The sequence below is a fragment of the Euprymna scolopes genome, chromosome 7 (genome assembly GCF_053919585.1).
Source record: "Euprymna scolopes isolate OS-2025 chromosome 7, ASM5391958v1, whole genome shotgun sequence".
In the NCBI taxonomy this organism is placed as follows: Eukaryota; Metazoa; Mollusca; class Cephalopoda; order Sepiida; family Sepiolidae; genus Euprymna; species Euprymna scolopes.
This window is the reverse complement of record NC_136488.1, coordinates 14,942,401-14,955,013: the sequence shown is the minus strand read 5'-3', so window position 1 is coordinate 14,955,013 and position 12,613 is coordinate 14,942,401. Positions and strand designations below refer to the sequence as shown.

Genomic DNA, 12,613 nt, shown 5'->3' with positions numbered 1-12,613 from the left:
GGAATGGGGTAGGGGAGTATTTAGCAGAGAGTCCTCATCTACTTTTAATTTTAGATATCATTTTTTTTTTTTAATTTGACAGATTTCCTAATGTTTTCCCTTTATGTATTTGTTGTGGCGGAATTATCTACGAATGAACTAATCCATATGCATAAATACCGGAAGACAAGGCATTAATGTGGGTTCTAGATCCGGTGAGGCAACAGAGCTTGTTCATTGGCAAGACAAACAACTAACACTTTTGTATGGTCTTGTTAATACATTTTTCTACTCTGTTCCTGTGTTCTGTTTTCTTTATAACCTTTTAACTAGGGTTATAACAGTATTATATCCAAAATTTTGATGAACTTATTGTGAGATTTTCATTTATATTTGTCGCTTGTACCATTTTTACTATTCATCCACTTGTGCCATTTTTATTGGGACATTTTTATTGGGACATTTTTTTCAGTGTCATTTTTACATAAATTCATTATTATTATATGTAAATGTTCGTTTAACTTGTAGGTGAAAATCAATCAATATTCACCACTTTATCATTAATACTAGCAATAAAAAATTAAGTTTGAAAAAAATTTAAAAGAATCAGTTTTGGAATCGGAAATTGGGGACAAATTTTTCCAAATCCAATATTGATTCTGATACTCCCAGCAATTCCAATTTTTCCGATTCCTGATTCCAATTAATCATCCCGATACAAGTCTCACCAATTCCAACTGTCTTTAGCCACCAATGCTCGACTGAGCTTCAATTCATAGCCTCTCCTTGCAAAACATTCACAAGAATCACTTGTCTAACTCCAACAACTGTCACCAATTTCTCCTACCACTACTGTACTGGAACTCTATATCGTGGGGCTGCTTTCCAGTTAGCTGCACCATGGTTGTTTTAAGTCTAATGTAAACAAGTTCTTGTTGAGTCGTCCTCTTAAATAATCAAACTATATCCAATCTCCACAACTACCCATCATTACGATGTTGTCTTACTGACCATCAGACACTAACTAACCTTTATTCTTAAGTGGTTTTTAGGACTTGATGAGCAGTGACTCCCTTGTTAAAAATTTTTCAAGATTAACTACATTTTGTGGACCACATATCCATGTTAAAACGAATTTCCCTGGATTATCTGGAAATTCTTTGTACATATACAAACAACACACACGCATAACCATCTTTGCTTTGTACTCTAGAAAAAAAAAAGCATTTAATTTGGGTTCGTTTTTTTTAATCAGAAAAACTGAGTTTGCAATGCCAGTTAAATATAAAAATAAAACAAAATACAAAACTAGTCCCTTTCTGCTCGCTATGTCTCCCTCTTTCTACCTCTTCCTCTCCAACTATAAGTTAAATAGTATTACTGTCTGTGTTGATATTCCCTTTTGTTTATAATGCCCTCTTCCAATCTTTTATTTTTTCCTTTCTTTATTATTTTGACAGTTATTAAATAGAGATAGACGGAAGCAAGAGTTATAAATATCATGTAAATAAGACCAGAGGTGTCAAACAACATACAGTGAAAGAGGATGAAGTGATAGATAGAAACTTAGTAAGATATTGTTTATTTGGTGAGTTAATTTCAGATTATGACTAATTAGTATAATTAAATAGATTTTTTTTCCAAACATGACTCAATCCTAAAACTGAGGAATATTTTAACAGGTATTTTGTGTGATTAAAATATACATGAAAAAAGCCTTAGGGAAGCAAACGTTGATTAACTCAGCTTTGGTATAATGAAACAGAAATATTTTTCATCCTATTTTTTATAAGTATGCAAATAAATTAAATGCATTAAAATATTGGATTATTTCGCTTATTCGGACCATTTTTTTGCTTGTCTTCAGTGTCCTCGTAACGTTTGAAGGTTCAATCCTCGGTGCAGGCAATACTCAGTATAAAATTGTGAATTACTGAATTAACAGAACGAGAATATGCTACTTCTGTGGATTAAATGAAGGGTTCTTTCAAATTCCGTGCAAATTTCAGACGTTTGAAAAAAATTCCCCCAGTTTGACATGATACACCCGAAGATGGTTGGAGGTGACATTGGCAGAAACGTTGTGTAAATAACACTAGTCTGAGTAATCCCCCCCCCCAAAAAAAAGAATAAAAGAAATTCAGAAATATATTATTAAAATAAATGATAGAAAAGAGAGTTCCTTTTAACCCGATATACGTCTTTCTCCATCTTCATCAGGGGCGTACGATGGCATAAAAAATATACACGAGAGAGAAGGGGCAGGAAATATATATATATATATATATATATATATATTGATTTAAAGGTTATGAGGGTTTTTGAGGCATGAAAAACGATGTTCCTATTTACAATGCCTCCCCACAGGACAGAGTTAGAAACCAGGGTCGTTTTTTTTAACGTGGAGAAAAGGAACAAAAATAAAAATTGTCTCAGTCGTGAAGGATTTCTCCTCCACTGACAGAGAACAAGAAATTGAAGTGCAGCATCTGAAGAAGGCCAAAAACGATGTTACTTTTTGTATTTAATATTTTTATTATTGTTTTTTATGTTTCAAATTTGTATATTCCGCTCTTGGTCACAAAAAAGTATCGAAATGAAAAAGAAAAAAATATATATGTGTGTGTGTGTGTGTGTGTGTGTGTGTGTGTATAAACACACACATATATACATATACAATTATGGTATCCTCTCATACGTCACCCCAAAAGTCTAATGTATTAATGAACCTCTTCTGCCAGTAGAGAGAGGGCCTGAGTCGTGCGACGGAGACGGACGCAAGAATTTTCAAATAATTGCTCGAACGGCCTCGGAACAAAATTTAAACAAAAACAATCGTCATAAGAGATTCAAAGAAGGCAAGGAGTCTTTGAGGGATTATAAGAAGTGTGGGAGGAGTAAGGAAGTCAGAACACTAGAGTTGATTGGCCAAATAAAGAATTTCATAGATAAGGATGGTCGTGTATTTATAGAGACAATAAGTGCACAGTTTGCTGTCAGTGTGGGAACTGTACACACAATTATTTGAAGATGGGGAAGATTTGCGCGAAGTTTGTTTGCAAAATCTAAAACTATGAAAGCTTAAATTATTTTATTATTTTGCCTCCTAAAAGTGTAGAGGTTATTTTTATAAGTTTCTTATAATCAGTAATAAAAAGAGATTTACCGTTGATTTTATTATTGTTTTCATAGGATTACTTACAATTATTACCAACAGAATCCTCCAGATCCAAATAAAGATCCTGGGACATTCAAAAAGCCTAAAACATGGCTAACCATCTCCATAACAATGACAGCTATCACGGTGAGTTGCATATCCAATAGTTTATAAGAAAATATTTTTACAATTAATTATAAATCCAAGCATGAAGAAATTATAAAATAAATTTTTATCTATTTCATTCAATAATCAATATTTGCCTTGAAACTTTAATTAAAACTAGAATTGACTTTCTATTTGTCTGTTTAAATAATTCGAAACCACTTCCTAATTTTGAAAGGCAGTGATTGCATACAGAAATCGGCCATTGTAATCTATTTAACTTGGTAATAAAAAGTAAATTCTGGCTTCATTTGTTTAAAAATGGAAATCGCTTCAGACAAGGTATGAAACCACTTGATATAAGGAGCTAAAAAATAAAGAAAAACATGTTAAGGTAAAAAAAAAAACTAGCCAAAAGGAAACTGCAATTATTTCTCCTTTGTATAAAGGACAGATATGGTTGGCTTTCTACTCCCCTCAAAGCTTAAAGGCAAAAATCAAGTATTATGGTTCATTTGCGCTCATAAATTTTGCTTTTAGTGATCATTGTTAAATTATAAATAATTTCTGTCTGTGATAAGTCCGATTATTCCTATTAGAATGTTGGGAAGAAACTATAAATCAATGTTGATATTTTTGGAGTGTATATTTAGTATATTTTAAATTTTCTTAACAAGGACACCTCTCTATATATAAAAGTGACCTTGTTTGTGTGCATGCAGAGCGGTCCCTACTAAACTACTCTGTTAATGTTTGGTCGATAGACTTGAAACTTGATATATAGGGGATTCGAACCAGTGGAACAAATTCGATTTGGGTTTTAGCCAGTAAAAAAAGCTGCTAAGGGATCAAAATTGAAAAATTGGAACATGACAGGCGTAAGTGGACTCAATGTGTATCCTTTCTGCATGCACAAATATACATTTATGTGCTAAACTGCGTTATTTTTTTAAGTTTTTTTATCCATGTGTCCTTAGGTCATATGGTAGTGAATACTGCTGGAGAGCTAAATGCTTTGGTTTCGATTTTAGCTAATGGCACCCAAGTCATATATTGTTTGTAAACGTTTGAAATCACTATAATATATTGGTACCATATAATAAATAAGCAGAGAATTGACTATAATAATAAATAAAACATTGTATTTAAGCATATTTTATAACCAGGTAACACCGAACGGCTTGCTAATTAGTATGTAAAAATATTACGTCTAAACTATGTATAATTTTGTTTTGTACATTCATGTTTTTTTTTAATAATTTTATTTACTACGTCTCCAGAGTGTTTTATGTTGCCAGTACTGATAGTGCTAGTTAGTGGGATTAGAATATTGGCTATGGTTTGTGTTACCGATGTTAGATATTATGGGGTGCATAGGAATGTCTGGGTTGTCAGTTTTCAGGAGGCCATATAATATCTTAATATTGGGGTGATATTCAATATATGATAATTAACTTAATTCAAGTCGGGTATTAATTTCAGTGTGCAATTTGATATTATTATGGATTCCTTAACTCGATGGTTGCTGATGTTTCTCTCTGCGACTAGGATACCTATCTTAATCGATTTGTTGCTGTAATTTCATTGAAATTAATTATCCCAAACCATTAATACTTGTGAATATCCATTCATCTCTGATAATTAAGCTGAGGGAATGTGTTTTTTTTTCGATAAATAGCACAATATTTTTAATGCCACATGATCTACTGAGGTCCCACCAGTCCACGAAGGCTTAAGCAACAAAGAATTGAATGAAACCGAAAGAAATAACCATAATTCATTGTTAAAATGGTGGTCATCATGATGTCATGTTTCGAAAACACTTTGAACTCTTTTATTATAAACGATATCAGTTATTTGATTGTAAAGCGATAACATTGTTTGAGACAAAGAATGCTGGTTAGGTTTTTAGTGTTTTGCTGTTCTACTGAAATCAGAACTTTCATATGTTTAATGTTGTGTTTTGAATCATGCATAAACACGTTACTAGTATCATGTCAAAACTTTGATCTTTGTAACAAAGGTTTTGGATACAAAGAATGCATGAGTGAGATATACTGCTATGATACATAAATATACGTAACATGATCTTGATGTGTTAGCTTGGTTTATAGAAATAAGATTACAGAAAGCAATTAATTAACATGGGATAGACCGGATACATAAGTTGAATTTAAAGAAAATTTGCAATTCAAAGAAGAAACAGCTGCTAATATCCTTAGCCTTAATGAAAGATGATTTTGACACCAGGGCATTCAAGCCATGGTGATCATTAACGGCCATGAGAAAAAATCGTAGAAAATAATAAAATCAACAAATAATGGCATCAATTTATTTAAATTATTTTTGTATACAATTGATTTATAGATTAAATTGAATTTGATTTTATTTACATACAACACTTAGTTTTCTCATATTGTGCTGGTCAGACTCAATGTCGCTTAATCAGTAATCTAATAGGAACCAGTGTGTCAGTGTGATTATAGTTGTATATTAGCAAGAAGACCTGACGTAATCCAGGATTGAATGAAGATCAACAAATTTTCCACCCTCTTATACTTTTATGGTCATCAGAATCGATTTTTAATCAAATCAATTGATTGCCTGTTCTAATTGGTAACGCACTGTGGTGTACCGGAAGGAAGCTTCACATGCCTTTCCCACAGTGACTTGGTCCACAATACATTGTATTCTATATTGCACTGTAGAGAATCTATTGTTGATGTCATAAACTTATTTTTATATAATGGCTTGAATTAAATTTTCAAATGCAAAACTCAAGTATTATGGTTCAGTTGTGCTCTCAACAGAAACATTCATTTCAAATGTGCCTCTGTCTTATCAAAGAACCTACTGTTGATTTTATACACTAGGCTTCTCTGATGGTGTAGTGATAAAACTTCTCAAATGCACATGTGATGTTAGGTTGTATAAAAGTGTTAACTTTGGTCAAAAGCAAACTTGCTTTTTTAATTGGATTTTTTTGATTATCGATTTTCGATACTTATCAGAGGCATTTCGATATAAAAACTATGTAAAAACACACCCATCAAGTACATTCGTGTAAAATTAAAAATATCGGCCCAACCGTTTCTGAATCGATAGGGAACACACACACACACACACACGCACGCACACACACACACACACACACACACACACACACACACACACACACACACACACACACACATACTCTCTCTCTCTCTTTCTCTCTCAGACACACACAGAGTTCCTTTTATATAATAGTAGAGATAGATATACTTATACTGTTGTTTTTCTTATTTTGTCTTTTAATCCTCACATTCCATAAGCGATGTTTCTGATAAAGAGGGAAATTTTTTCGTTTTTTGGTTTGGAATCTAACCATGTAATATTTATTGTTGGTTAGTTTTTGACTTTGAAGTTGCATTGTTTTTTAGCCTCTTAAATCAAATGGCTTCGTGCTTTGTCTGGATCGATTTCCATAAAATATATATTGTATGATAATGTATTAAGACTATCATAATTGCATAAGTTAGAAAGCTGATTATTGCATTGTCATTTGATACTTAATTTGTTTCCATGTCTTGTTTAAATAAAAAGATCATTGTGCAAAATATCATTCACTGGATCATAAAATATTGGGTGGTGGTGAATAGGATACTAACACGAACTGATGACTCCATAGCACCATTTTCACTAGAGATGTTAGCAACCTTCACTTGATCCTTTCCATGAGTACTTGCTTCTACATAATCAGGGAAACCAACGACAACAAGACAAAATCATACGAATTACGATTTTTCATGGAAATTTTCTTTTTGGCCAATTTCAAGATAAAAATTTATGTTTGGTATATCGCCTTATTTCCTGAGAGGGCTCATTTGAAGAGATAAAGGAATAATGAATTTTTTATCTAACCAGTTGTCGATTTTTTTCTGTGCATAATACGTCTCTTTTGCATGTTTTAGTGAGACGTATCTGTGGTCAGATCATTAATTGAAAATAATTGACAGAAAAGTAAATGAATGGGGTCGTAAATTGGTAACGTTTAATGCTATTAATAGTAATCTTCTTTCTTTTAACAACAACAAAAAGTTATTCAGTCTTTGATCCTAAACTGGCCCAAATATCGCTATATTTGATATACTAACTAAGAGAAGTAACTCTGATTTTTTTCAGTAGTTATTTCCTTTATGCCGACTCTTTCTTCGAGTAATCTATAAAAGTGTGTGTGTGTGTGTGTGTGTCTCCAGAGAGAGGAATAGGCTGATCAGAGAAGCAAAAGAGGAGTGAGGAGAAAAAGGAGAAAACAGGGATTTGACATAATTTTTAATAGAAATATGTTGCACTTTTGCTCTGGTCAATGCTGGGTAGTCCTGCTAGTCTATTAAAAAGTAGAAATATTTATGCTAATTTATTTATTCATTTTTAACATTTTTTCAGGTGATATTTTTACTTATTATATTGGTGCTACGCAAAAGGATTTGTCTGGTGAGTCAATTATCACTTTCCTCTTTTATTTGCTACTCTGATTCATTGGATTATCGCTAATACGTTGCACATTAATGTACACCATTAATTGTCTGAATCGAAGTCAAACTAAATACATGTACTGTCATGTGTAGGAATTGAACTCACACCTTCAGATTATGAGAATTTTGTTTAATGCATTCGCCCTTCTTTTTCTTTCCTTTTTTTCCATTCCTTCTTGTCTCATTTGACACTCTATCTAATAAATAGAGCTAGGACAACAGCATATTCTTTTTATTGTTTTGACTCTCGAGTATGTATCCGTTGATATATGCTTTTATATACAGTGATGTGGTTCTCGGTTTATTAAATGTGTCTGTGTCGGATATATACTCGAGAGTCAAAACAATGAAAAGAATATGCTGTTGTCATAGCTCTACTAATAAATTATCTAATAAATTAACCAAGCAACACTAACAAAGTTTAGTATTATATAGTGGGTTGGCAACTAAGTTCTTGCCGTTTTTTTCTTTTAATATATTGTGTTTTGAAAATTTATTTGTTATATTTAATTTATTTTTTATATTTTATTTATTTTATTTATTTTGGCTTTGTAGATTTAAGAAACGGCAAGAACTTAGTTGCCAACCTAATAGATATATGTATATAATGTCCTTTAATAAAAGGGAAATCTGTAAAACAACCGAAAAGATTGCTGCTTTAAAAAAAATGAATATTAAAAAATAATTTGAATTGATTAACAAAACATATTCATATAAAACTAGACTATCCGTGATTCGTTGAATCAACGGTGGCACATCTCAAATTCGTGTATAAATTTCATGGCATGAACGAATTGTAAAAGTGAATTAGATATTTAAAAAAAAAGATTTATTTATTAGTTGTTTATGGAACATTTGTTAGATTTGAAGAAATTCTATAACTATTTACCAAATATTTTTATTTCAAATTTCTTTTTACACATCTCACACTCTTAACCAGGTAGAAGATTAAAAAAATTACTGTTCTGCACAGGGATTGAACTCACAGTTTTCAGATTATGGGAATTTTGTGTTTAATACTTTCTCTCTTTTCAATATTTAAACACGTTTTTTTGGTACTAGTCCTTCATCTGCCAGGGATTCATGTGTTGGTCCATCCGAAGTGTCTGACAGAATCCCAATGGAGATAGTGTTATTAGACGACATGCCAGGAGCAATTCCAGTGCCATGATCTTTCAGAGGGACTTCAGTGTCAATGGGAGTTGGTCTGTCCTCGGGGGCTGTCCACAATCCTGGTAAATCTCTGGCAGGTGCTAGATCTCTGAGAGACACATTAGACTCTCTACCATCTGCATGTCATACTAGAATGTTCTGGGGGTTCACCTCTATGAGCTCTGCCTCATCCACTAAGGGATTGTTCTTGGTGTAATGTGCATGTCATCTCAGAAACACAGTCCTGGGTTGAAAGAGCTAAGATGAAAGCGAAGCTTCCACCAAACTCAGCCGTTGAAAAGGTAAAAACTTTCATGTGGGTAGCATTCGTGGTGGTACACTATAAGGATCGAATGGTGTATAATGCGACAGGAAGGAGGTTTTCCCAATTATTAATATAACATTCGTTATTTGATGCAGCCAATTGAATGATATTCTAAATAATGCCGTTATATCTTTCGCATTGGCCGTTACCCTTGTTGTAAGGTTGTAGGGAGTTGTCCGGCTTATAGCTACTCTTTGTTTCTGTAGAAATTGTCGAAGCTGCTCTGACATAAAAGAATCCCCTCGGTCCGAATGTATATAAGCAGGAACTCCAAACAAGGTAATTGCAGGAGTCGATATGTCTGAGCAAGGGAAGGCAAAAGGAAACCATGAATATTCGTTGACAACAGTTAATATATATTGGTTCCTTTTTTTGCTTGGTAGCAGTCCTTTAAAATCAAGATTGAGTTTTTCAAACGGTTGCATTGCTTTTATTAAAACGCCAGTTTCGGGTTTATAAAACCGAGGCTTTATTTCTGCACACAGTCGGCAGGAAGTTGTAATTCTTTTTACCTTCTCCACTGAGAAAGGCAAGTTTCTACATCTCACAACATGAACCATTTGAGTAATGCCCGAATGACAGAGATTGTTATGTAGCGTTTAGAGTTCATCCCTGCTTGATGCCGTACAACATACTCTTGACAGTGTATCTGCTGTTAAGTTCTCCTTGCCGGGTCGATAGCTGATGTCAAAAGATAAACAAGATAGTTCTCCACCTCGCTATTTTCTCATTCTTTATTTTGCTTGTAGTCTTAGAGTTGAACATAAAAGTAACTGATTTTTGGTAGTAATAAATTTAAAGTGGCGTTCGATCAGGTAGTGTCACCATTTTATTAATGCCTTGGCTATAGCGTAGGTTGCCTTTTCAATTCTGGGGTGTTGATGTTCAGTCCGTGAGAGGGTCCTTGAAAAAAAAGGCTACAAGCTTGTCTAAAAGAAGCAGCAATAGTAGTCTGACGCACCTGTTCCAACAATCAAAGGAATATTGTTGTAATTACTGATTTCACAATATCCTTTTTCAGTCTCTCGAATGTCTCAACAGCTTGACGGGACAGAGGAAATGTCTCTACTTGTGTTAATAAATGTATCTTTTCTGAGAACGATGTAATCCATTGTGAGTAGTGAGAAAACATACCCATAGCACGTCGAAGGGAAGGCTAATTGTGAGGGACTGGCGTCTGGAGTAAAGGTTTCAATCGATCTGAATCCGGTGCTATAAAACCTTTGCTTATGGTATTCTCCAGTAGGTTTATTTTGTCCAAACGAGCATTTTTCATCGTTTAGGATTGTGATAGACATAGAGAGGACCTACCTCAGAAACGGGCGAGAATCTTTCTCGGTAGCAGGATGTAAGACAGAAAAAAAAAGAAAACAAAGAGAGGCCCAAGATGGCGGCTGTTGTCTTTTAAAGCCTCCGATCACGCAGTCTCGTGTGGTATATGCAAATTGGGTGTGCCCGAAACATTATAAAAGGCGAGTCGCTGGGAGGAGTGGGAGAAGCGTTTAAGACATGCGAATAGAGAACGTCGACGTGTATCTCGTATTGTGAACAACAAACTCTACTCAACTTGTGACTAGCGAACCTCTGATTGATGTTTTAACCAAAAAGTTTTGTTGCTTTGCACTAGACAAAGACTTCTGATACAAGGATAAGGTTGTATTTGTCGACGGTGGACATGAACCATCTGAGATGTTCGTCTTATTCCTTTTTTATATAGCCACACACTGTGATGCTGACAATGAATGCAAATGTGCTTTCCAGTTTCTCATCCTTTGTAACATCAAAAGGAATCCTGCAAAATTGATGTAGTCGACTGTTCACCTGAAAAGCTGTGTACAGCTTGTCTCTAGGTCTAATGGCAATCTGATGGTACGCGCTTTTCAAGTCCAAAGTGCTAAACGTACAATATTTGGCTATTTTGTCTATAATTCCATCTAGTGAGTAGGCATCTAAAAGAGTAAATCTATTTATGGTTTGGGAGTAATTTATAATTCTCTTTTTATGTCGGATTTTCGCTGCAGTTTGCTTGATCTGTGTAAGTTAATAGGTTTGCTTGTGTATGTGGCATGTTTGCTCAGTTAGTAGACTTGTCTGGCTGTGGAAATAATTATTTATAATAATTATATATATATATATATATATATATATATATATATATATATATATATATATATATATATATATATATATGGAAACAAATGCCGAGATATGCGGAGAGTACATACAGCACCTAGAATTCCCAAATGGTCATCCATCTAGTATTAACCAACGTTGCTTTACTTCAGTGATCTGACGAGAACCGGTGATAGGCTAAAGAGAAATTCCAAAATGATGGGAATCGGGTGAGCATGCATACATCTACCCTAGTTGGGTCTTAAATCCACTGTCCTGCACATTTCACCTGTCGTCTTTTCCTAGTGTGTACAAACTTAATGTGAGAAAAAAACAGATGCATGTTGGAACGAGAGTCTTTATACACAGCGACAACGTGTGAACCTTTGTGTGCTTTGCCTTTCATAACAGAAGTGCTGATAGAAGTTGATACTCAAAGGACTAAGATCATTGAACGATAAAATTAATATAAATAAAAGTTCCTTATGCAATTAAGGTCCAGTGGCAAATACATGCCAAGGAAAAAAAAAATACCATGTAAGGAAATGATCTTTCCATTCAATAGAGACTATCTTTCCCTCAATTTTTCCTTTTTCTCTCTTAAATATACTATAAAGCCAATTGTATAATATTTTATATATATATATATATATATATATATATATATATATATATATATATATATATATATAACTACTTCATTTACTCACATAAAATTAATATACGAAAGTATAGATTTATGCGTAAACTTTAAGTTTAAGCCTGAGGAATCCTAGAGTGGATGAAACGCCGAATATTCAATGTAGCTTAATCGCCATATATATTTTATAAATTACTATATATATATATATATATATATATATATATATATATATATATATATATATATATAATATTATTTATATTATATATAATATATGTATTATTTATTATATCACTGAACACCAATTGTGTTGTTAGAATCACGTGGTGTGATTTGGATGTTGAAAAAATGCTTTCAGTGCAAAGTGTTGTATGATCAATTAAATCATTATAAGAATTTATTTGAGCTAATATGTTCACAGAAAACAAAGAGCATAAGAACATAAAATGGAGTGGGTCTTCCCAAAGCCACACTGGAGAATAAAATTTTTCAAAGAGCTAAATATTTAATATAAAGGAATCTTTACAAAGTAAAGTAGTTGGACCATACTCGAGGGAGACCCTAAGGCTCGATTTTTATTGTTTACTAAACCGAGATATAAGGGAGATTGCCACTATTTTCTC

General features: G+C 33.2%; 1 protein-coding gene across 4 annotated transcripts in view; it reads left to right on the top strand.

Annotated features, from left to right (window-relative positions):
- Positions 1–12,613, top strand: part of LOC145279612 (choline transporter-like protein 1) — a 141,575-nt gene that overhangs the window by 66,956 nt on the left and 62,006 nt on the right. For all 4 annotated transcript variants that reach the window (XM_080130806.1, XM_080130807.1, XM_080130808.1 and 1 more), the window contains 2 exons: positions 3,172–3,283; positions 7,670–7,717. In XM_080130806.1, coding sequence (XP_079986932.1) covers positions 3,172–3,283; positions 7,670–7,717 — 160 coding nt within the window. The remainder of the gene's footprint in view (positions 1–3,171; positions 3,284–7,669; positions 7,718–12,613) is intronic.